Below are 27,873 nucleotides of genomic sequence, written 5' to 3'. Positions count from 1 at the left end.
ATGGTGTTGATCTCTAAAGCTTCTTGGAGCCCTGATTATGGTGATGCATTGTCCAAAACTATATTGTTCTTTGAAGGCCAGAGGTCAGGAAAACTACCACCTACTCAACGTATGACTTGGCGTAAGGATTCTGCTCTTCGTGATGGCTTTCAAATGAATGTGAGTCCTTTCCGTAACTTATGTTTAAATATTATAATTTCATTTGAAAATATAAAATTGACTAAAATTTAGTGTTTTGATAAATATAAAAAATTAAAGTTAAATTTAAATTAATTTCAACATTGATTTAAAACTATTTAAAATGAAGATTTTAAAAATGAGAAATGTTTTGATTCATAATTTGATTTGAAAATGCATAAGGCTACAAATTCTTTTATTCATTTTAATCCAATACGCATATGGTTTCTTTGGATTTGAAGATTTGATTTTAAATTTTAGAATTTGCTACTTGTTTGTAGACTAATTTGGATTATTTAATACTGTTTTCGTTTTTAATGTTTTTTTCGTTTAGAATATTTTATTTTGTAAAGAGAAATTTAATGAAGATTTTTAAGACATATATAGACATTAAAATATATCTATGTGAGATCTCGTTAGATTCGTCTTAATGTATACTTTTTTTATCATATATTTTAAAATTTTTTTATGATGTTTGTTTTAAGATATAAGACTCAAAATTTACTTTAAAAACTGTGCAAAAAGTAAACAAGAGTAAAAAATCAGAGTAACTATAAAGTAGTATATATTGCTGTTTGAATGCAGAAACATATAAAGATAAATACTCCTATAATTTTCAAGCGAAGTAGTATATGGAGTATCAATTTAAAATTAAATTATTTTGTAAAAAAATAATTTTAAAGTTTTGCAAAAATGTTATATATAATTATAATTATCATATGATATAATTAACCTTTAAGTTAGTTTTTTTTGGATTATAAAATATTAATTAAGCTTATTTAGATACAAATTAAATTGATTAATGAATCTTTTATCAATTCATACCAAATTCTTTTAATTTAATCAATTTTTGTGAAAATACTCTCATTTATTTATGAATTAATTGGCAGATTGACCATACATTATTATGATGATTATAATCAAGATCTTTACGGAAATTGAATTCTTTATTTTATTAATTAAAAGATCTTTATAAATCAATTAATCACATCAGTTTCTAATTTTAGTATATATAAATGTCATAAGAATATAAAATAAAATTTTACCTATTTTAGCTCGAGTACTAATGTAATTATCACTTAATGATGTTTTTCTTTTTTTGAAAGATTAACACTAACACTGTCATGTAATCATCCAATAATCATTCTCCATATGTCAATGCAACTATTAGAGATTGACATTAAAAAAAAAACTACCCTCGGGATCTTTACCCTAAAGGCTTTTGTAAATTTATTGTGGTAGTACGTTAATGGTTTGTTCAAGGTATTGGGGGGGAAGCACGTTTTTATTTTGATATTTTTAGAAAATAATTAAAACGTGAAAATTTCACGAGTAATGGGTAAAATGTGTGATTTATAAAAATTAAATTTTTTTCATTAAATAATTGTATACATTCAATGCACAATGATGTCATTTTTTATAACTTTATTCATATAATCTTAGTGAGATATCAAGGGCGGATTTGGAATAAAAAATAAGTAATATTCATAATTTTAAAAAAATAACATTTAGAATTATATGGTACGAATAAGCTGAAGAATTAAAAGAATGTACTAGTTGGAAGAGTATAGTAACAATTAATTATACATGATAACTTATGGGAAAGGATAGAGCACGTTTATCCATACCATTTTGATGTTTTCAAAGGAGATAATGAGATAGGCCAGTGAGAAAATATCAATCTCTATGAAATTCCAAAAGTTTTACCCATCGACTAGATTTTTCAGTAAAATAACCTATGCTACTAATAAATTCTGACTTGATCATAGTAGCTTTGCTCCTTATACAAATGTTATGGAGACTAATTAAGAAGTTAGATATAATGTGTTGAAGTAGTAGGGGTGTTTAGAATTAGAGGATATAATACAAAGAGTAAAAGTAATAATCATATCTAAAACAAACTAAAATAAAAAAATATAACAAATTCATTTGAACTAAATGAAGTCAAAACACAGGAAAAAATCATTTTAAGGCTTAAGCTATCACTTTCTATGAAACACAAGTAATATTAAGATCATACTTGTGTAATTTAAGTATGTACTCTTCTGCCCCACCTTTTAGCTCCATTAATTTTCGACAGTTTACTTAGTAAATAGGTAAATATAGTGGAATATTTAAATTTAAGAGAGAGAGAGAGAGAGAGAGAGAGAGAGTACAGATTATAAAAGTGATAAAGTCATATTTAAAAGTAAAAATGGGACAAATTTATTAAAACATATTCAAATGAAAAAATAGGGTAAATTGAATGCTAATGAGGAGTACAATTTTGAAAAAGAAAATTTTAAGAATAAAAATGCAAAAATATAAAAATCCAAAAGTCAATTAATTTCCATAATTCAGAAGAAAGATATTACAACATCAGCGTAATTTCCAATATATATTAAAGTTAGCAACAATTTTCAATGTATGTTTTGCATTCTCAGGCTAACTTTTGCTTTCCCAATATATGTTTTGCATTCTTGGGGCTCAAACCCAGGATCTTTAAACTTTGGAGAATTATTGCTTAACTCCAATCTCTAATATCTTTTAATTTTATTTTTTATTTAAGGGATGTAAATTGACATTATGGACACTCTTTTAGATCCGCCCTTGTAGATAATAAATTATTCATTTAATGGCCAAATAGTCGGATTTTAATAAGAAGTAACTCAAATAATGACAAAGTAATTATTAGAATAATACAATCGGTAATTTTAAATAATAAAGAGGATAACTTTGCAAATAAAAATAGGTGGAAAGGAAAAGACAAGTGTAGGAAAAAAAATAACAATTTTAAGTTTGATACACTGAATATATTGACATAATATTTTGTGATTGGCATAAAACAGGTAGATTTGGTAGGAGGATACTACGACGCAGGTGACAATGTTAAATTCAACTTTCCAATGGCATTCACTACAACAATGCTTGCTTGGAGTGTTGTCGATTTCGGCCCTTTCTTGGGCTCGGAACTCCAACACACACATGAAGCAATCCAATGGGCAACAGATTACTTCTTAAAATGCACCAACATACCTGGGTTGGTGTTCGTGCAAGTGGGAGATGGCTCCAAAGATCACAATTGTTGGGAAAGACCAGAAGACATGGACACCCCTCGAACCTCGTTTGCTGTCAATACAACCAACCCTGGATCTGAAGTTTCTGCTGAGATTGCTGCAGCATTAGCTGCGTCTTCCATCGTTTTTAGGTCTTTTAATACTATTTACGCTGCTCATCTTCTCTCACGAGCTAGAGCGGTATGTTTTATTCTCCGTTTTATTAGAATTTGCTACAATATATTTTGCTTTTTTCTGTTCTGCATTATATGAGGTATGTGAGTGCAAATCTTATTATAGAAGTGGGTCTCTCCATTTTCTAAAGTAAAATAAAATTATTACAATTTTTCCACGAGAAAAAGTATATACGTGCATATGTTGGGGCCAATGCTAATTCTATTTTATTACTGGTGAAAAAGGGTTACAACTTGCATGAAGTTGTAGTTAAACATAGTAAAGTAACCAGCAAGTCTTCTTGTAAATTTCGTGTCTTATACGCCCTTACATAAGAAGAAAAAACTCATCATCATCATTATCAACCTACCCAATATATCCCTCTCATAGAAAACTAAGGTAAGGGTCTGGGAAGGGAAAGACAGCGGCAACTCATACCCATAAAGGAGAGCACGGCCAAAGGAGTCATTCGGCTCGAGAAAGATAAAGAGACGTGATTACACGTGATATATAACCTAAAGGCCTATAAAAAAAGGGAATCACAACAAAAGAAAACAAAGAACTAATAGAAAGAAAATGATAAAAGCAAGAGGTTAAGGACACTAAAAGGTAAACTAAGAGGACATCAGTAATCTATGACATGTATATGGCGTCTCCAACTGCTCCTATCCCTAGTCATGTCCGCAGAGAGGTTTAACTCATGCAAATCAAGTCTTATTTGCTCACCCCAAGTTCTTCTGGGTCTTCCTCGACTCCTCTTACCCTCTACCATAATGCTTTCTACCCTCGTCACAGGAGCGTCGAAAGTCTTTCTCTGCACATGACCAAACCACCTCAATCTATTTTCGTGCATTTATCCAGATGTAGGGGCTACCCCTAGTTTATCCCTAAACTCTTGGTTCCTAATTTGATCCATCAATGTGTGCCCACACATCCACCTCAGTATACACATTTCTGTAACTTCCATCTTATGTTCGAAAATCTTCTTTACAGGCCAACATTCGGTCCCATATAGCAGAGCAGGTCTGATTGCCGCTCGGTAGAATTTTCCTTTTAACTTGCTTGGGAATTTCCTATCACATAGCACTGTGGTGGCTGCTCGCCACTTGAGCCAACCCGCTTGTATACGATGATTTATATCCCCGTCAATCCCCCCATCCCTTTGACTGATCGATCCCAAATACTTGTACTTGCTTGTACTCTTAACAATTGTTTCATCTATGGACACCTCTGGTTCACCTACCGGTGATGTCCCAATAAAGTCACATCGCAAATACTCGGTCTTCGTACGGCTAATGCGCAATCCTTTACCTCCTAAAGCTTCTCTCCACTTATCCAATTTGTTACTAACCTCCTCTCTAGTTTGTACTACCAGCACAATGTCGTCCGCGAATATCATGCACCACGGTACCGTCTCCCAAAAATATTTAGAGATTATGACAGTAAAAATGAAAGGGCTTAGAACCGATCCCTGATGTAGTCCCACTTTAACCGGAAAAGGCTCTGTTATCCCCACCGGTGTTTGAATGCTAGTCGAAACTCTGTCTTACATATCTCATATGGCCTCAATGTACACTGAAGAAATACCTCTAACCTTGAGGCTATCCTAGATGACACGTCGTGGTATATCATACGCTTTCTCCAAGTCAAAGAACACCATATGCAGATCTTTCTTTCACTCCCTATATTTCTCCATCAGTATCCTCAAAAAATGAATTGCCTCGATGGTTGACCTTCCTGGCATATAGTCGAATTGATTCTCTCTAATCAACGTTTCCTGTCTAATTCTCCCTTATATTCCCACAATTTCATAACTAAAACTTTGAGTCTCCCCCACATGATCTTTCCCTTGGACTTGGCATTCTTTTTTGCAATTTTCTTCCTGATTCTACAAACCAGTACTAAAAGCTTATGTTGGGTGGGCATCTCTGTACCCAACACCACCTTACAATCCAAGCATGAGGCTCGATCTCCCTCGCGCACTAAGAAATAATCAACTTGGGTTGCATGTCCGTCGCTCTTATAAGTGGTCAAATGCTTGTCTTTCTTTCTAAAGATCAACTTTGCTATGACCAAATCTTTTGTTAGCACAAACTCCAGTAAATTCTCCCCACTCTCATTCCTTACCCCCAAACCAAACCCTTCATGTACCGAGTTAAAGTTGCCTGCATCTCTGCCTATGTTTCCGTTGAAGTCCCCTCCTAAGAAAACTTTCTCATCTTTCGGGATAGTTCTCATAAAGTCTCCTAGGTTATCCTAGAACTCACACTTCTCCTGCTCATCGAGCCGCAGTTAGGGCCTGTACGCACTGACAATGGATCTGATCTCTTCCCCCACTACTATCCTAACTAGCATAATCCTGTCACCACACCTCCTTACTTCAACCAATTGCTTCAGCATATCATTAGACACTAGGATGCCAACCCGTTACGTCTGCCGTCCAAACCTGCATACTATAACTTATATCCCTTTATACCTTTTGCTTTTCGTCCCTTCCACCTAGTCTCTTGCACACATGCTACATGAATCCTGTATTTAGAAAGCTCATTTGCCAACTCCAACGACTTGGCTTCTAGGGTACCTATGTTCCAAGTCCTACTCTTAATTCTAAATCCTGCTTAAGTTGCCCCCCTGACCCCCTTTCCTTGGACCTGACCTCAGGTGACCATAATTGCTTCCTAACTCTATATTCAGCTACTACATACTAAGGTAAAAGGTTACAAACAAATCACCAGCATGGATCAACACCGAAGACAGATGTATAAAAGGAAAAACGTAAATAGATTATCAATTCGATGAAAGAAAGCTAGAACACTGTGAATAAACTTTCGAAAGGTAAGAGGACACTTCAAGATATTAAAAACGAGAAGTACATACACAAAACAAACAAAAGAAAGATCTTACAAATCCAGTACACCAAACAATATTAAAAAGCTATTATGCGAAAAAGCTGTGGCAGATTCAGGATAAAAAAACATAGGTAGCACCAATATACAAATTATTGAAATTTATCATAAAAACAACTTAAATAGTAAAATTTTCTTAATAGCACTATAAAAAAATACTGAGATGGAGACATTCTGTCACCGAGCTTAGCTACGAGATGGAGACGGGAGAGTCCGATCGCTAAGATTGGCTATGGGAATTTTCCGTCTCCTTTCCGACTATAATAGACAAACTATAATTTCGTACAATTGTTACAACAGTTATAGAATAAGGGATATTGATTACATTAATTAACCATCTCTTATATATTCTGTTGATCAGTGGTTTCTTATTTATATTAATTACAAAATTGCAAACAATAAGCAGTAAGCATTAGAGGGCTCGCTCGACCTTCGCTCACCCGATTAATATAAGTATCAAAATGGATTATCTGGTTACTCTCGTGTAAAATGGTATAGATATGTTTGCGACAATTGAAACTGTAGACTCAATTAGGAACGGGAACAGCAACAAGAGGGGGGGTGAATTGTTGTTGTTACTAGTTTAAGCGTTTTTGAGGTGTTTTTGCGGAATTGAATAAAATAAATAAAGCTTAAACTTAGAGCGAAATAATTAAAAGAGACAAACGATTTTTACGTGGAAACCTTCTAGGCCTAAATAGAAGGAAAAACCACGACCCCTCGGGATTTCTAAAAACTCCACTATGTTTAAGGCAATTAGTTACAATTACAATAAACACCTTACTTCACTCGAAGCGAAACAACTAGGCCAACTCTTCTCTCTCAAATTGCTTCACTCAAAGCAACAAACTTAGCTTCACTAAAAGCTAATTCTCACCACTAGCTTCACTAGAAGCTTTCTCCTTAGCTTTACTCAAAGCTAATCTCTTCTCTAGCTTCATTAAAAGCTATCTAATTTCCCCCTTAGACTCACCCGAGTCTAATTACAAATTCTCTCAAAAACCCTTACAAAGGATAAAAATTCTCTAAAAATAAAACCAATGAGTTGCACAAGAAAATATTATAAATTAATTGGCATTTTTTAAAACAAAATTTTCTTGTAAAAATTCTCCCATAATTACGTATGATTTAATGGCTCATACTAAGGCGAGTTTTTATAAATAACCGAGTCCCATATTTATAAGATTAAAATCCCTAATAAAAAGGAATATTCCAATCTATTATCCCATTATTAAATGATCATGGGAGTAATGTGGATAATGCAGCCATACGGTTATTTGACTAAGTCAAAACAGACAGAAATAACCGCTGTCTTCTGTTCCCTTCAAGCAGCAGTTTCTTCAATAGCTGTTCCTGTTCCAGTACTAATTGCTGGAACGTGTTTGCTATAAATAGAAACGGTTATGCTTATTACAAATGGTTACTTGCTAACTTGTAGGTATAAGGACGGTTTAGAATGATAGCTAAGACCCATTCAACAACCACTAATTCTATTTTTAGTAAATTCAATATTTACTAAAAATAGATCCTAAAATAAAGGATCTAGTAAAATAAGAACGTTAATTCATTTTATCCAAGAAAAACGATTTGCCAATTAATTTTAATAAATTACTACTGCAACAAATTAATTTTATTAAATACATTAACTAAAAATAATAATTAAAATATAATAACTAGAATTTTCAGTCAACGTAGTCAACCTTCAGCTTAGGAACTGTGCGCTGTCTCCAGACTTCAGTTTAGCTAGAACATCCAACTTAGGAACAGTAGACCTGCTGTCTCCATTTTACATCCCAAGCGATATGCTTCTCCTAACCTCTTTTGAAACGTTTTGACATGTACGTTTCCATAAGCTAAATCATAGGTACTATCAACGATCATTGTCACGACCGGATATCGACCTGCACACAATCTCTAAAAACATATTTGCTTAAATAAAGTGTAGTCATCATCAAAACTCAAGAGGTCCAACAAATTCCCCCTTTTTGATGATGACAAACTTTTTAAACAAACTTAAAAAAAAATAGAGTAAAATCAATATTGAAGAGCATGTTCGAGATTAAAACAACTCTACATTACTTAGTAAATTAACTCGTGACAATATAATTTACAAAGCATACATTAAAAACAAATTACTCTATTAATTAGAATTACTTAAAATAACTTAAGCATAATCAAAACATTGGAAGTAGTTTATAACTTAAGATTTCAAATAAAACTAACAAAACAAAACTTACCAAAATTCTAAGCATTGTAAGAACTTTTATCATCACATTCAAGTAATCATCAAAGCATATACATCATAACAATCAAAGTATGTATCTCGGTATGTATATCAGAGCTAAACTTATTAATCATCAGAGCATCAGAGCATGACTATCAGAGCATAGCCACAGTCCTAATGTTCAACAGAATAAATGTATATCAGACTAAGCATACTCAAGCATTATTTAAGTTTGTGCTAAATATTCCCCCTTTTGACATCATTCAAAAAGAATCGGAGCAATCAAACCACAGCACTACGCATATAGACATAGTCAAAGAGAGAATAAGGATGCACAAAGTAAAAAGCAGTAACAATGAATGCAAACAAGATCAGCTATGATCAATCGTCACAGATAGTTAGTAGCATAAAGGAAAATGTAGGTCATAGTATGAATTAATACAAACAGTACCCCAGCTGGTACAAATCAAAAGCAAGAAAAGATTGTTTGATAATAGTGATGGTTGCAACAAATAAGAAGATATTAAAAAGTATCAAGAAGAATTAGGACGCAGGAGCTTCATCATCTATATATTATGTTTCCACCTCTACAGTATCCAACATTTGCGTCATCTGGTCAGTTAGTGAGGCTAAGGAAACACGAATTTCATCTTTAAAAACAAGGAAGCTTGTCTGCAATTCTGTGAGTTTTAGTAGTATGGAGGATAAAGGGGCTGTAGGAATTGTAGTGTCACCTAAACCTTGATTTTGTGATGTGTGTACTGGTGGTGGTGATGATGGTATAGGTGACTGTGGTGGTGAAGATGGTTGTATTGGTGACTGTGGTGGTGAAGATGGTTGTATTGGTGACTGTGTGACAGGTTTAGGTGAGGAAGGATGGCTTGGTTCAGCTGTTGTGTATGAGGCTGAGTCATCATCAATAATAACAACATGTTTCTTTCCTTTGGAAGCTAGCCTACGACTTTTCCTAATGTTTGAACCAGGTAAAGAACTCTCCTCATCTTTTTCTTCTTCTTCCTCCACAGCATCCTTCACAGGTTCCTTCTCAACTTCCCCCTTACAAGAATTTTCCTACTGTTCCTCTTCAGAATGCCCCTCTGCCTTCTCAGTGGCAGAGAGAACAGGCTTCTGTTCCTCCTTATTTACTTCTTCCTCCTCAAATTTTTCTTCATTTTCTTCTTCATTGGTGCCCTCAGATTGTTCAAAAATATTCTCAAGAGTCCATTTTCATTTAATCTTAGATGCAAGTTGTTCAAACACTTAACACCTACTTTGTTGTTTGGACCCATGGGATAATTTGGACCATCAAGAGGAACACCCAACTTCATAAATATCCAAGTTAACAATCCACCATATCCTAACACATTACGCTTAAAAATACAATCATTCAAGTGAGAGATCATCAAAGAGGGAAAATTAATCTTGATGTTATTAGCCATACAATATATTAACGTATCATCCCTCAAACTAACCTCACTTCTTTTGGATGTGCGAGGCAAAATAAATCTTCTTGCTATGTTGTACAACAATTTGTGCATTGGTGACAGCACATTATGACTAACTTTTCCTCTTTTTTCATTCAACCCTAAAAACTTCCATACTGACTTCTCATTTATACCAGAAAAATTGATTTTTGACCCAACAGCATATCTATCAAAACCAGTCGAAGGAACACCCAACCATCCTCCTAAAATCAAGCTTCCTGTTGCTTTCTTGATGAAGACTCAATTTTGGGAGTAAGAGGTGTTGAATAGATGTCTTGAAGAGGTTTGGGTTGTTTCATTTTTGGTGTTTGGTTCTTGGTTTTCATGGCGACTTTGAAGAATCAAGAGAAAGAAAAGCAAAGATGAAATGCAAAAAAATTTTTTTTTTTTTTTTGAAATGCAGTGAGTGAGGGACGGTTTGATGAGTGAAGATGAAGTGATGGATTTGACGTGAGAGAGTGGGTTTATTAATGTGAGAGGTGACGGTTACTTTTAAAGGTTTTAAATGTTCCATTTTCCTTATTTATGCATTTTGACACAGAGATACGAAATGGAGACAGATGAATTCGATGATTCAACTCCTACTCCTTAAAAATGCTGGGTATATATTGGATATAATTTTTTTTTTTAATGAAAATAAAAATAAAAATAAAAATAATAAAAATGAATAGGAATTTTATGCTATTACCATCTGATCAATTCAAGCATGCAATCATAAGAGCATTCACAGTTCATACTTTTTAAAGAGTGCGTACCTGATTCTTTCGATAATTGATTTTTCAATCAAGATTTTTGTGGTTGATCGACCTTTTCAATTTTCATTCTGTCTTTAAGGATCACATATGTCACTCACTTCAATGCCGCTTGATCATACCAAGTTCCAATCTCATTTTTTCATGTTGTTCCCTTGGAAGTGGTTTAGTCATGATATCTGCTATTTGCTCGTTGGTGTTTACATGCTTTAAAATAATATTTTTATTTTCAACATTATCCTTAAGAAAATGATGCCTAATGTGGATGTGTTTTACTCGTGAATGATGCACTGGATCTTTAGATATGCATATGGCACTGGTATTATCACAATAAATAGGAACACATTCAATCTTAATACCAAAATCTTTTAGCTGCTGCTTTATCCAAAGCATTTGGGAACAGCAAGCTGCTGCTGCTACGTATTCAGCTTCGGCGGTGGATAATGCAACAGTGTTTTGTTTCTTGGAATTCCATGAAACTAAATATGAGCTAAGAAATTGTACCATACCTGAAGTACTTTTTCTATTAACTAGATCACCTGCATAATCTGCATCATTGAAACCTTTCAAATCATAAACATCACTTTTAGGATAAAATAAGGACAAGTCGTCTGTTCCCTTCAAGTATCTCAAAATTCGTTTTACTGCTGTGAGACGTGATTCTTTGGGGTTGGACTGAAATCTAGCACATAAACCAACACTAAAAGAAATATCGGGTCTACTAGCAGTTTAATATAACAAAGAACCAATCATGCCTCGATACATGGTTTGATCAATATTTGTTCCATTTGGGTCTTCATCTAATCTAACATTTGTAGCCATTAGTGTATGGTTGGTTTTAGCATTGTTTAGTCCATATTTCTTAAGAAGTTCTTTTATATATTTTTGTTGATGAATAAAGATACCATTAGCAGTTTGTTTAATTTGCAAACCAAGAAAGAAATTTAATTCTCCCATCATGCTCATTTCAAATTCAGTGCTCATAAGGTTAGCAAATTCTTTACATAGCAATTCATTTGTGGCATCAAAAATAATATCATCAACATATATTTGAACAACTAATATATTGGAACCTTTATTCTTAAAGAATAAGGTTTTATCAATTTTACCTCTAACAAAGTTATTTTGAATCAAAAATTTTGATAGTCTTTCATACCATTGCCTAGGAGCTTGTTTCAACCCATAAAGAGCTTTATCAAGCTTATAGACATGATCAAGACAAGAGGTATTCTCAAAGCCAGGCGGTTGTTCAACAAAAACTTCTTCATCAAGAAAACCATTCAAGAAAGCACATTTCACATCCATTTGATATAATTTAAAGTTCATAAATGCAGCAAAAGAAATTAAAATTCTAATAGCTTCTAACCTTGCTACTGGAGCAAATGTCTCAGTATAATCAATACCTTCTTGTTGATTGTACCCTTTGACCACGAGCCTTGCTTTGTTTCTTACAATTATTCCATGCTCATCTAGTTTGTTCCGAAATACCCATTTCAAACCAATTACCTTCTTGTGTTTTGTTTTGGGTTCCAAATGCCATACTTTATTTCTTTCAAATTCATTTAATTCATCTTGCATGGCTATGATCCATTCGGAATCCTTTAGAGCTTCTTCATGATTCTTGGGCTCGAGAGATGATAGGAACGCAAAGTGTGCACAAAAGTTTCTCATTTGAGATCTAGTTTGTGTTCCTTTATTCAAATCACTTATAATCAAATCAAGAGGATGGTATTTTTGATATCTCCAAGGTTTTGGCACAAAATCTCTTGTGGGAACAGTAGCATGTTCTGGTTCATCAGCTTGATTAACATTCTGTTCAGCTACTGGATTGTTCTGCTCATCTGTGGGAACAGCTGGATTGGGAACAGTCTGTTGTTCCTGATGTTCTGGCAGTTCCTGAACTTGATCAGTACTTTCTGCTTCTGCTGGAACCGGCTGTTCACCAGCTGTTCCTTGATCTTGCACTTTCAATTCTTCATCATCGTCCTCTAGATTTGCAAGACCTATCTTAAAATTATTTGTATCCTGTTCACTTGACAAAAAGTTAGTTTCATCGAAAATTATATGAACGGATTTTCTTCCACACTCATTGTTCTTTTGTTATAGACTCTATATGCCTTACTTTGAGATGAGTAGCCAAGAAATACTGCTTCATCACTTCTTTCATCAAATTTACCTATATTCCGTTTTCCATTAACATGTACAAAACATTTGCATCCAAACACACGAAAATAGGAAATATTTGGTTTAACACCTTTAAGCAATTCATAGGGTGTCTTAGAAGTGATTGGTCTTATTAACATACGATTCAAAATGTAACATGCAGTATTAACAGCCTCGGCCCAAAAATTTCTAGGTAAACCACTAGCAATTAACATGGTTCTAGCCATTTCCTCTAAAGTTCTATTTTTCCTTTCTACTACACCATTTTGTTGTGGTGTTCTTGGTGCGGAAAAATTATGACTTATTCCATGTTCACTGCAATAACTCATAAAACTTGAATTTTCAAATTCTCTTCCATGATCTGACCTTATGTGAATAATTTGATTATTGGTAGATTTTTGTATTTTGTTAGCGAAAGAAACAAACTCATTAAAGGCTTCATCTTTACTAACTAAAAATAAAGTCCATGTAAACCTACTATAATCATCAACAATAACAAACACATATCTTTTGCCACTACGGCTTTGTATTCTCATAGGTCCACATAGATCCATAGGTAATAATTCAAGTGGTTTAATAGTGGTCACAATATTCTTTGACTTAAAAGATGATCTCACTTGTTTTCCTTTGGCACAAGGATCACAAATTTCATCCTTAAGGAATTTTATAGTTGGTAGTCCTCTAACTAGGTCTTTTGATCTTAATGTATTAATCAATGTATAACTAGCATGACCTAGACGCTTATGCCAAAGAAGTGGGTCGTCTTCTATAACACTTTAACACGTTAGACTGGTTTTGGGAACAGTGTCCAGGTTCACTACATAAGTGTTCCCTTTTCTGATTCCCTCAAGAACGGTGTCTCCTGTGTCATTCCTAGAAATAATGCACCTTTCAGAAGTAAAGTTTACAGAGTTACCTTTAACGCAAAATTGAGAAATGCTTAGTAAGTTATGTTTCATATCCTCGACTAAAAATACATTATCGATAGCATGGGAACATGACCTTCCAACTTTTCCTTTGGCGATTATCTCACCCTTCATATTGTCACCGAAGGTTACTGTTCCCCCATCATAGGCTTCAAGTGAGAGAAATTTAGATTTGTCACCCGTCATGTGCTTGGAACACCCACTGTCGAGATACCATGAGCTGTTCCCCCTCACTTGGACCTGAAAAAAATAATTGTTAGTTACAGGAACCCAGACTTTCTTGGGTTCCTTGTCGATTTTGCATGAATCATTTTTCTTAATCTGAATGTTATCGACATAGTTTCTGTTGGAGACAATGTACTGTTCCCTTTTGGTGCACTGGTCCTTCAGATGGCCAGTTCCTCCACAGAAGGAACAGATTCTGTCACTAGGGAGATCAACGTAAGCTTTCTTCTTTTTATTATTCTTAAAGTAATTTAGGCCTTTCGAATTTTTACTTTTGGCATCTTGAATCCATTTGGGAGTAATTTTGATTTTCCCTTTTTCTCTTGAATTTAATTCAAGCTTATCATCATTGTTACGGTTGGATTCTAGATTCAATTCTAAATTTTGAAAATCATTGCACAAATCTTTAGTAGATGCATCATTCAATTCTCCATTCAAGCCTAATAATTTGTATTGCGACAACTCAATATTAAGAATAACATTTTCCTTTTTAATTCTCTCCATATTTTCCTTTAAAATTATGTTTTGGTCCAACAAACCGAAAAATCTGTTTTGGACATCGGATCTAAAGGTGTTTATATAGGAGACATGGTCTTTGCTTACCTTGAGTTTCTTTTCTAATTGGAGACACTTAACATTGCAATTTTCAAGTTTAGCTTGTGTCTCCTTTAGCAACTCAATTAATTTATTTTTACTTAAATTGGATGGATGGAAATAAAATGAGTTAGAAATATATACCTGTTACGGGTTTGAGAACAATTTCATTTTTGGAGTTAGTAATGGTTACCTCAAAATCTCCAATTTCGATTACTCTCCAAACTTGAAAATTTTCCGCTTTGATAAAGATCTTCATCCTATTTTTCCATTATGTATAGAATTTTCAATCGAACATGGGTGGTCTTTGAGTAGAATACCCTTCTTCCATTCGCTCGTTCATAATTGACATTTTAGGGAACACCAGAATCAGCCCTCAGGGTTTCCTGATCTGCTGGGAACAGGACTCTGATACCAATTGTAGACTCAATTAGGAACGGGAACAGCAACAAGAGGGGGGGTGAATTGTTGTTGTTACTAGTTTAAGCGTTTTTGAGGTGTTTTTGCGGAATTGAATAAAATAAATAAAGCTTAAACTTAGAGCGAAATAATTAAAAGAGACAAACGATTTTTACGTGGAAACCTTCTAGGCCTAAATAGAAGGAAAAACCACGACCCCTCGGGATTTCTAAAAACTCCACTATATTTAAGGCAATTAGTTACAATTACAATAAACACCTTACTTCACTCGAAGCGAAACAACTAGGCCAACTCTTCTCTCTCAAATTGCTTCACTCAAAGCAACAAACTTAGCTTCACTAAAAGCTAATTCTCACCACTAGCTTCACTAGAAGCTTTCTCCTTAGCTTTACTCAAAGCTAATCTCTTCTCTAGCTTCATTAAAAGCTATCTAATTTCCCCCTTAGACTCACCCGAGTCTAATTACAAATTCTCTCAAAAACCCTTACAAAGGATAAAAATTCTCTAAAAATAAAACCAATGAGTTGCACAAGAAAATATTATAAATTAATTGGCATTTTTTAAAACAAAATTTTCTTGTAAAAATTCTCCCATAATTACGTATGATTTAATGGCTCATACTAAGGCGAGTTTTTATGAATAACCGAGTCCCATATTTATAAGATTAAAATCCCTAATAAAAAGAAATATTCCAATCCATTATCCCATTATTAAATGATCATGGGAGTAATGTGGATAATGCAGCCATACGGTTATTTGACTAAGTCAAAACAGACAGAAATAACCGCTGTCTTCTGTTCCCTTCAAGCAGCAGTTTCTTCAATAGCTGTTCCTGTTCCAGTACTAATTGCTGGAACGTGTTTGCTATAAATAGAAACGGTTATGCTTATTACAAATGGTTACTTGCTAACTTGTAGGTATAAGGACGGTTTAGAATGATAGCTAAGACCCATTCAACAACCACTAATTCTATTTTTAGTAAATTCAATATTTACTAAAAATAGATCCTAAAATAAAGGATCTAGTAAAATAAGAACGTTAATTCATTTTATCCAAGAAAAACGATTTGCCAATTAATTTTAATAAATTACTACTGCAACAAATTAATTTTATTAAATACATTAACTAAAAATAATAATTAAAATATAATAACTAGAATTTTCAGTCAACGTAGTCAACCTTCAGCTTAGGAACTGTGCGCTGTCTCCAGACTTCAGTTTAGCTAGAACATCCAACTTAGGAACAGTAGATCTGATGTCTCCATTTTACATCCCAAGCGATATGCTTCTCCTAACCTCTTTTGAAACCTTTTGACATGTACGTTTCCATAAGCTAAATCATAGGTACTATCAACGATCATTGTCACGACCGGATATCGACCTGCACACAATCTCTAAAAACATATTTGCTTAAATAAAGTGTAGTCATCATCAAAACTCAAGAGGTCCAACAGAAACAACAATTAATATAAGTATTAAAACGAATTTTTGTGGCCCTCCAATGATAAGACTATGTGTTGCACACCACTTTGCACATGCTCGAACACAATTGTAAATGGTTTGTCTTTATTTTCTACACCACCAGTTATTCGGTAATTTTAAAAGTTTTTTTTTGTATTGCTAAGAGCACTCATAACTATGCCTTTTTTAAGTCATCATATCATCATACCCAGTTTCTGCTTAGTGAGAGAGTCTAAGGGCCACAACAAAGAAACTATACTTGTACCCCTTTCAAAGAAAGAGCCGAAAGAATGTGGTTGAAGAAATCCCTGAATAACAATACCTAGAAAAATGGTAAATAATATTTATTATGCGTAAGATATACTATCTGCAGATTCTAAAACTATCTTTAGCTAGAGTTATGTTATTAGAATAAATAACCAAATACATAGATCATAAATAAATATAAGAGTAGTGAATAAGTTAATATCAACGTTTAGCCGTCAAAGTGAATGTATGAAAACGGAAAGGAACCTATCAAAACTATAAAACATATTAGGCGTCTCCATCTACTTCTCTTTTTAATTACTTTTGTATTAAATTCAATAATAATCTTTTGTAAAAAGTACGTACGACTTAAAAAATGTATATTGGTGCATAGTAGCAACGCTTAGGGTAGAACCCAACAACCATAAGGTTTCCATATGCCTCATGAGAAGTAGAAAAATTTTCTTGTTGTAATATATACCCATGTCCTAATATCAAATCTTTTCCCTCAATAATGTCTTTTGGAAACTTATTTCTTACCCTACGTTGATGAGAAACTTATTTCCCACGATACCATCCACATAGGACAGTACATAAAATATTTCTTTTATTAATTTTTTAGATCAAACCGCTATCTCAAGTTACGATTTGGAATTATTTTTTTAGCAAATCGCTATCTAAGATAGCGATTTAGTTCAAACTATAATTTGAGGAAAAATAAAAAAATTATAAGCGTAAAGCGCAATTTCTCTTTTTTGTAAAACGTCATCTAAGTTAGCGGTTTGCTATCAAAAAAATTAAATAAAAAATATTATCCTACATGAATGGTATGGAGGGAAATATGTTTTCCTGTTATGTAAAATGGAAATTATTTTGTAAAATGACTATATTATGGGAATAGACTCCCAAATATCACCATTTTAGGACAAAAAATATATAACATTTGAAACATGTGTTATCATAAAGTAATGGAATATAGGCGAAATGAAAGGAGGTCTATTAGAGGGCAAAATTAGATGCCCCAAATCTTTAAGGCGTCATTATTAGGGTCCTAATTTCCTAATCACTTCCCAAATAAACACAGATTTAGGCAAAGCTAAAATGATGTTAGAGAACTTTCTACTTGTCATCACATATTAGTGACAATAGTTATGAATAACATATAGCCTAGCTATGCCTTTGTTTTAAGTGACCTGTTTCAATTGGAGGTTTGTTTTGATGGATTTTCTCCGCGGGATTTTTATGTCGGAGGTCTCAATTTTCCCTATGCTAGCGTATTATCAATAATACTTCTTAATTTTCAATATATATATGAGAAAATTATTTTAAACTACCTTTTCTATACACTAGTTTGCAAAAACTATCTTTTATAACTTTTTTTGCAAAAAACTACCTTTTATAATACTTTTTTTGCAAAAGACTACCTTTTAACGTTTTATTAGGGTTTGACCGTTAAATGTAACGGTTGACCATCACGTGACTTGCACGTGATGTTATCTATTAATTTTTTTATTTTTTTAAATTTTTATTATTTTTATTTTTTTTTATTATTATTTTTATTTTTATTATTATTATTATTTTTTTTTTCTTTTGTTATTTTATTTTATTTTATTTTATTTTTTTTGTTTTTATTATTATTATTATTATTATTATTATTATTATTATTATTATTATTATTATTATTATTATATTTATTTTTTTTATTTTTATTTTTATTTTTATTTTTATTTTTATTTTATTATCATCATCATCATTATTATTATTATTATTATTATTATTATTATTATTATTATTATTATTATTATTATTATTATTATTAATATAATCTTTATTTTTATTTTTATTTTTATTTTTATTTTTATTTTTATTTTTATTTTTACTATTAATTTTTTTATTTTTATTTTAATGTTTATTTTACTTTATTATTATTATTATTATTATTATTATTATTATTATTATTATTATTATTATTATTATTATTATTTTTATTCTTATTATTATTATTATTATTATTATTATTATTATTATTATTATTATTATTATTATTATTATTATTATTAATTTTTTTATTTTTTTTAAATTTTTATTTTTTTTATTATTTTTATTTTTATTTTTATTTTTATTTTTATTTTTATTTTTACTAATAATAATAATAATAATAATAATAATAATAATAATAATAATAATAATAATAATAAAAACAAAAAAAATAAAAAAAATAAAATAAAAAATAATAAAAAATATTAATAATAATAATAATAATAATAATAATAATAATAATAAAAACAAAAAAAATAAAATAAAATAAAATAAAAAATAATAATAATAATAAAAAATAATAATAATAATAATAATAATAATAATAATAATAATAAAAATAAAAATTTAAAAAAAATAAAAATTAAAAAAAAAAAATTAATAGGTAACATCACGTGCAAGTCACGTGATGGTCAACCGTTACATTTAACGGTCAAACCCTAACAAAACGTTAAAAGGTAGTCTTTCGCAAAAAAAGTATTATAAAAGGTAGTTTTTTGCAAAAAAATTTATAAAAGGTAGTTTTTTGCAAACTAGTGTATAGAAAAGGTAGTTTAAAATAATTTTCTATATATATATATATATATATTTATATATATATATATATATATATATATATATATATATATATATATATATATATATATATATATATATATATATATATATATATATATATATATATATATATATATATATATATATATATATATATATATATATATATATATATATATATATATATATATATATATATATATATATATATATATATATATATATATATATATATATATATATATATATATATATATATATATATATATATATATATATATATATATATATAACCCAGCGGGTCTCACCATTAAAACTTATAAAACTTTATGCTGTGTGTTAGCATTTTCACTAGTGAACCTAGTTTATCTTGTAATCAGACCCACTGGTGATCGATGTATCAATACATAGGTTTGACGAGGTTTGACAACAATAGCATATTCATTATGTCTTAAAAAATATAAGTATTTTTAAGGAGACAAAAAGAGTGAAAATCTCGTTTAAATTTTGAAAAATGATGAGTTGGTAGTTGAAAAAGAGTGATATTCTCATTCACTTAATATAAAATATAATTTAGATGTGAGAGATATATTAGAAAACTATTCATATTTGAGTATGATCAACATACTTATCTAGTGAGCTACTCCACCTACTCCCAATTGATTTAGAAAAGATATTGATAATCGGGTTTTCGCACATCGTTAATACTAGACCCCAATTAAACAATATTTATAGCACCCTAATACGTACTACAGATAGCGTAGCGGTAAGTCAGGAATTGAATCACGAGGATAAGACAAGCAAGACAAAGCACTTAATGTAGGGAGGTTAAAGGGTGAAAGGGTGTATGAATTAAACTACTAAAAGCAATAACAAAGCAAATATAGAAGTGGAGATAAACGATAAGAGACAAACGGGGATGGCAGGGATCCACCCTCGGTCGGTTTCTTTGGACTCATGGAAAACTATGTCAAGGGAGATCGAACGATAAACAATCGAGACACTCTAGATAACGAGAGGAAGTTTGTGACCCTATAAGCCACACGAACAACCTATATATAATCGCCCTATGTCTCCTAAAGAGTGGCAGGACAAGATTTGAATCGAATATCAATCAATCAATCAACAACAACCTCAACCCTAACCTAATACATGAAGAACAAGCCCCAAACCTAGGGTTTCCCCAAACCATAAACCCTAAAAAAACTACTCCAAGCACGATTCTTGAGGTTCCAATGCTCATTCGCTCGAATGGTGTTTCTATTTGCTTGAGCCAAGCCCATTCAACCGAATGCTTGGTCATTCGGCCTTTCTAGAGACTTGGAGCAACCTATCTTGAGCATAGGCCATTCATTCGACCGAATGAGTGAATGCTTCGGCCAAATTGGTCTTGATTAATTGCAATGAGTATCTTCGAAGTATCTCAAGGCTTCCGAACTTTGCGGGGCTTTTATGAATGACTTGAAATGAGTGCTCGAGCCTCAATACGCGTGTCTCATCTTTGATAATGGTGACTAAGTCTCGAACACGCGCTACTTGACTTCGAAATCTCCGAAAACACCTGAAATAACCTCAAAACACATCGGAGACTAGAACAAGGTAAGATCGAACAGAATATGTATAAAACTAGTATAAAATAGCGAGACTTGACACTATAATGGGGTAGAAATGTGCTCTAAAACGAGCACATTAGAAACGTCATTAGAATGATATGTGGAGAGTTTTTTTTATTAGTCCAAAATGAAGGGCAAAAGCCAAGATTTTAAAATGGGATGCGAGGGAAACTAATACAGTAGTAAAATATATTTAGATGATCAATATATAAATTTATTTTTTCACATAACCAATACTTTAACAAAAAATTATTTTGAATTCACTAATATAGTAGTAACTTAAATGAAACAAATTTTGAGATACTCATGAACTACATAAATGAGGCTGAATATTACTATGTCAAATAAGCTGAAGTCACTTTTTATATTGAAATGAAGACTCTCGTGTTAGTTTCTATAATGATCAAGGACTACAATCGGCTTTTTAGCTATTACAAATCGGAGAATCTGATATTTTATTCGTTGTATTTCACTTTAATGATTTTGTCTCATTTTATTTTGGCCTGTTTGCCAAAACATATATTGAAATCTTAAAATCTCTAACGATACATAACTAAAACTTATAAAAAGTTGATATTAATAATCCTTGCATTGAGACGAATCAAATAAGATCCTACTTGACTATATTTTTACTTATAGATTAAGAATAAAATACAAATTAATAGTAAACTGTAAATAATGTCAAAAAATCAAATCGATCAAAGTAAATAAAACGGAGGTAGTAGTATTTTGTTTTCTTCTGCCTAACCTATTAAAAAACACATTTAAAACTCTAAAACTGTAAGAGTAAATCATCTTTGAGCTGCCATTAATCCAAACTAAATCGTACTTTTACAAGTTTTATATTTGATATCTATAAACAAAAAGCGTTTGTGGCTCAATGGATAAAATATCTGTATATTTAGCAGAAGGTTTGATGTTCGACCCTTACTAGGCGTAGGTTCAGTTAGGGAGTTTTTTGATTGTGCGCATCCTCTTTACTCCCTCCTTGAGGAGAATAAGTATGATTTGTTCGTCTCTTTAAGGAAAAACCTCCCCCTCAAACCCTGCTTTATGCGGAATATTGGGAGTGACCTTTACCTTTATATTTAATATCTATAACACCTTTGTAATTTGATTAGGTGTTCGATTTTGCGAATACATACCAAGGCTCTTACAATCACGCTTTTGGACATTCAATCTGTTATTTTTACTGTGATTATAATGGTTATCAGGTAATTTAAACCAAACATTTTTTCTAATTTATGTAATAATAAACTTATACTTTGTAATTATATCCATATCTACAAATTTATATGACCAAGTTGTTAATTTTATGTAACTCTTAATCATAGTGTTAATTTAATGTTTGTTATTAATCCAGAATAACATCTTAGATTTATAAGAAATAATTGACCCCTGAAAACCCCATCTCAAATTAAACTATAGTTGAAAATATGAAGTATATACTCCTAATTAGGACTACAACAGTATTAATTTTACGTTTATTATCACTCAAAATAGAATTTTATTATTATAAGGGTAATATTATGTATATCCGACCTCTAAAAGTCTGGTCAAGGCTCGAGCCACTTGGCCTAATGGCATGATTACTCCTCACCATGATTAAGATTGTGGCAGGATGAATTGTTATGGGCAGCAGCATGGATATACAGGGCTTCAAGACAGTCATACTATTCAGATTATGTTCTAAAAAACCTGCACAAATTAGATCCACCTTATAGTAAAGGTAGCATGTTAGAGTTTGGATGGGACTCTAAGCATGCTGGCATTAACATACTTGTTTCCAAGGCAAGTTTTAAATTAATAATTAATTGTATATTGTTGCACAGATTTATATTATATGATTTTGAATCTTTAATTTGGTTTTGTTGTTGTGCACAGTTAGGAATTGCTGATCATCTTAAGCCTAATCCATTTATGGTCAATGCTGACAAATTTATATGCTCCGTATTGCCTGATTCTCCAACCAAATCCGTCTCATATAGCCCAGGTAGAATGTATATTCATTGATGTTGTTTTTGTGAATTAAGATTTATTTAGAAATGTAAAATTAGTTTAAATTTAGTGTATTCCAAATCAAAAAAATACAATTTGAATTTGAAAAAAATTTTATCCTTAATTTTAAAGAGGTTAAAATTGAAAATTTGAGAATGTCTACCCAAATTTTTTCATTCTCAAAATCTTCATTTTTGATTTCCTAATTAGTCATAGTCATAGTTATGATCATCAACCCAGTAGCCCTGACAAGTCGAGGTCTAGGAATGGAGAAAGGTAGCGCACAAACCATACTCGTACCCCTCTCCAAGAAGAAGGCAAAGAAGAAAGTTCACAATGATACTCTCCCAAGAGAAAATGCTCCGCAAAGAGAGAAGAGTGGTCTATAGCTCTCCTAGGGAGGCACCTGCAAGTTAAAACTGAACAAACCACATTAGAATTGTTATCATTGCGCCATAATAAAAAGTAATTACGTAGTGCAAAAAGGTAACTAAAAAGAAATATGAAGAAAATCCTAGGATAAAAATGGTTAAAGGAACGAGAGCTAACAAAATTCTAAAACACGGATACTACGTCTCTAACTACTTCTAACTCTAGTCAGGTCCTTCGAGAGGTGTTACTTTTACAAGTCAGTTTTTAATTTCCTTTCCCACGTTCTATTCGACCTACCTTGACTTCTCATACCTTCTACTATAAGGCTTTCTACCATGCTTACTAGTGCGTCTCCAGTCTTTCTGTACATATGTGAAAACCACCTCATGTTTTCACGCAATTTTATCGACAAAGGGGCGACCCCAAACCTTTCTCTCAACTCATGGTTCATAATTCTATGAATCCTTGTGTGCCTACACATGCACTTCAACATTCTCATCTCCGCTACATTCATTTTTTCTCTGTAGGACTTCAATACAGGTCAACATTTTGTCCCATACAGCTGGGTAGACCTAATGGTCACTCAATAGAATTTATCTTTTAGTCTAGTGGGAAACTTCTTATCACATAGCACCTAGAGGCCGCTCTCCACTTTGGAAAACCCGCTTTTATTCGATGGTTTACATCTCCATTGAGTTCCTCATTATACCGGATAATCTACTCTAAATATTTAAACTTGCTTGTACTTACGACAACATCTTGCCCAATACAAACTTCTGAATCCTTTTGCTGCTCCATCCCATTGAACTTGCAACTCTAAAATACTATTTTCGTACAACTTAATTATAGCTTTTTTTTCCTTCTAGGACTGCCCTCCACTCCTTAAGTTTTTTGTTAACCTCATCAATAGTTTCTTCTACAAACATCATGTCATCAGCAAATAACATGCAACACGACACAGTTTACCACATAGATTTTGAGAGCTCATCTAATATGATGTCAAAAATGAAATGTTTGAGTGTCGATCCTTGATGTAAGCCCACTTTCACTGGGATTGGGTCAGTTACTAGATGCTAGCTATGGATCCATCATACATGTCTCGTATGGCCTGCATATGTGTTCTCAAAAAGCCTTTTGCTGCGAAGCTATCCCAAATTTTTTTTGGGTATGTTATCATACACCTACTTCAAATCAATAAACACCATATGCAAATCCTTTGTTCACCCTTTATGTAACAACCGAAAACTAACCAGTTGCTTAATCATGATTAATTATAACTATGAGGAAGATTAATACTTATATTGGGCTATTATGCCGATAATATAATCACTTAATTAACTGAGTATATTATCCATTAAACATTTTCTACAGAAATTATTTATAGTTTAAATCATTTCAAATGCTTCTTATGTAATTCCTTTATATATAATCACTTATGTAATCAATATATCCCCTTGCCCTTATATGTATATAATAAGATTCTTCTTATTTGTTAATCAAATAATTAATATATTAGTGATTTACAACCCTAAGTTGAAGTAGTTAAAGCAACGCCTAAGGTTATAGTTAAATGTATAAGTGTGCTTCTAAGTTTGCTACTTCTCAAGTGTCGTAGGATCAATTGTAAACATATTGAAATTATGTAATTTATTTTTGATCTTAAAACTTTTTTCCTTGACTTATTGTTTGAATCAATCATGTAAATTAAGATTTTTATTTATTACTTCAGGAAAAAGAAAAATTTTCTCCTATTTTAGAGTATCTTTTGTCTATAATCTTTTTGTGCATTGCATATTTGACCACCAATTAAAACCAAAAAATAATCAATGACCGTGAAACATTTGTGAATTTATTTGTTTTGGGTAAACGAAAAAGTTTGTTACCAAATAAATAAACTGTTTGATTTAGAATAAAAGTATTACGTCTCTTTCATTTTATTTATCCACTATACTTTTTACACGTATTTTAAAGCATATTTTGAGCATTAATATCTCTAAGTATGCTTAATAAAAAATTATAATATCTATACATCAAAAAATTTGCATGAAGAAAAATATAAAAAGATCCCACATAAATAGATTTTATCTTCAATAAATATATATATATATATATATATATATATATATATATATATTTCAAAAAATGAATTTCAATTTCACTTTCTTAAAAGTAAAAAAGTTAATGTGCACAAATAAACAGTAAAGAATGAACTATTATTAACCCATAGTTTCTGAATTTGGTTTAGGAGGTCTTTTGTTCAAACCAGGTGGAAGTAACTTACAACACAGCATTGGATTTTCGTTTTTACTTTTGGTCTATGCTCGTTATACTACAATAATTAATAAGACAATCCATTGTGGAGATATTGTTATCAAGCCTTCAAGACTTGCCCAACTTGCAAAACATCAGGTATAGGCTTTCATATAATTATTTTTAGTGGTTGCAATAAGAATAAACCAATAAAAATAGGAATACAAATAATTTTTAAAAACGATTTTTTTTTTCATTTCAAAGTTTGATTTGGTGAAACTCTATACTTCCTTTTATTTATCTTAAGTGTCTCATTTATTTTATGCACTCTATTCAATGTACTTATTTAATCATTAATATATCTAATTATATATAATCAAAAATTATAAAAAGTTCTTATTAATAAATCTTATATTAAAATGAATCAAATAAGATCTAACTTGACTATGTTTAAACTTATGAATGAATAATAAAACACAATTTAAGAGTGATAGTTAATTAGTGTCCCAAAAGTAAATAGGATACCTAAGTTGAATAGGTTGGAATATTATTTATAAACCCTTAATTTGAATTGTAAAACTTGCCTTTGTAAGTTGGCTAGAAACATCAATATTTGGTGAAAGCTTAATTTGGGCGGAAAATGGGTGAATAGAAAGGGTAAGAATTTAGGTGCATATAACAGAATTGAAAGAAATAGTTTGTTAACATCTAAAGCAAGATCTCATGCATGAAAATAATACGAATAAAATGTATGAAAATTCTCATAGCGTGAATTGCAGCAAGCAATTAAGTATGGAATGAATGATTTAAATGTCGTCACTCTAATAATGGTCTACAAGCATTGAACAAATCACGACGCATGTTAGTGTGAAATAAGAAAACCCATTTTGTCCTTACATTTGAGGTGAAGTATATGTAAAGAATATTAGAATGTTGAAGATTCCTTTGTTTTGATGAACAAATACATACTAATAAATATAAGTTCATTAAAAACTCTTCATCATCTCATACATAAGTTACATGACAAACTTATGGTTACCATTAACATACCACACTTATGCTGACTTTTAACATGTCATGCTTGCTTTAACTTAATATGTGTTTTAATTCACTAAATAAACACACACCTTAATTTTTATTATAAACTCTATACATTTATTTGATGTAATGACCATCATATTCTATTGGTGTACTTTTGTCTAATCTATATTTATAAGTTTGACCTCTTGAAACCTCATTATAATCTTAGTAAACTGATCATATTAGTGTACATATTATAGTTGATTTTTTGCAAAATACACTTTGACCACAAAAAATAATTGAATGTATTTATCTGGTTAATTCATCCTATTTGTATTGAAGTAATTACACTTATTTAAAAGACACTCATTTCTTTCAATCTCCCACTTATCTTAAATCAAGGGTGTAACAATAAATCTTTAAGTCACTTAATGTCAAAATTTGATAACATATTAATGATGACTAACATCATCTGTTCTAATATTTACATTTATTTCTTGAAATCTAAGTTTGTATTGTCGAAATAAATGATTAACTCTATGCATTTGAGCACGACTATAAATTTTTTATTTCTTAATCATCAAGAGGCCAAAGCAACAATTTTTAATTAATTGGAGAACTTATCCAGTCGTACATAACAAAAACTTCCACTTAACTTTTAGCAAATTTAAGCATTTCCTTTATAACGACCTTTTGTATACATTTATCTATTAAACAATTATTTTGTCTATGTAGGTTGACTACATACTTGGAGACAATCCACTAAATATGTCATACATAGTAGGATATAGCAACAAATATCCTCAAAAAATACATCATAGAGGTTCATCTTTACCATCCATTGATGCATATCCTAGTAAGCTTCAATGTCATGAAGGAAGTTTCTATTTCTTCAGTAGCAAGCCAAACCCTAATATTTTAGAAGGTGCTGTTGTTGGAGGACCAGATATGAATGACAAGTATAAAGATTCTCGAGCTGATTTTCCTCATTCTGAGCCAGCTACTTACATTAATGCACCTCTTGTAGGGCTAGTAGCTTTCTTTAATTACACACGTTAAGGTTGTTTGGGCATTATTGTTTGATGACGTGTTGGTAATGGAGTTACTATTTATATAGAGGATGTTCTTCTTCCGAATTTCACTTCTTAATTCTTTACTGTAACAAACCTGAATTTTCGACCCCTTATACGAAAGCAAGACCGCAAAAGATGGGAGAAAATTCGGATGTTACATTGAAAT

The 27,873-nt window shown here is 31.4% G+C and overlaps 1 protein-coding gene across 1 annotated transcript; it reads left to right on the top strand.

Moving 5' to 3' along the window:
- Positions 1-27,733, top strand: LOC130825380 (endoglucanase 8-like). The gene is made up of 7 exons (XM_057690582.1): positions 1-159; positions 3,006-3,413; positions 22,116-22,208; positions 22,615-22,789; positions 22,883-22,987; positions 25,610-25,773; positions 27,370-27,733. The coding sequence occupies exons 1-7, from the start codon at positions 1-3 to the stop codon at positions 27,691-27,693; spliced, it is 1,428 nt and encodes a 475-aa protein (XP_057546565.1). The 3' UTR covers positions 27,694-27,733.
- Positions 27,734-27,873: the final 140 nt, after the last annotated feature.

The sequence above is a fragment of the Amaranthus tricolor genome, chromosome 10, assembly GCF_026212465.1.
Source record: "Amaranthus tricolor cultivar Red isolate AtriRed21 chromosome 10, ASM2621246v1, whole genome shotgun sequence".
NCBI classification, from domain to species: Eukaryota; Viridiplantae; Streptophyta; class Magnoliopsida; order Caryophyllales; family Amaranthaceae; genus Amaranthus; species Amaranthus tricolor.
This window is presented reverse-complemented; position numbering and strand designations above follow the sequence as displayed.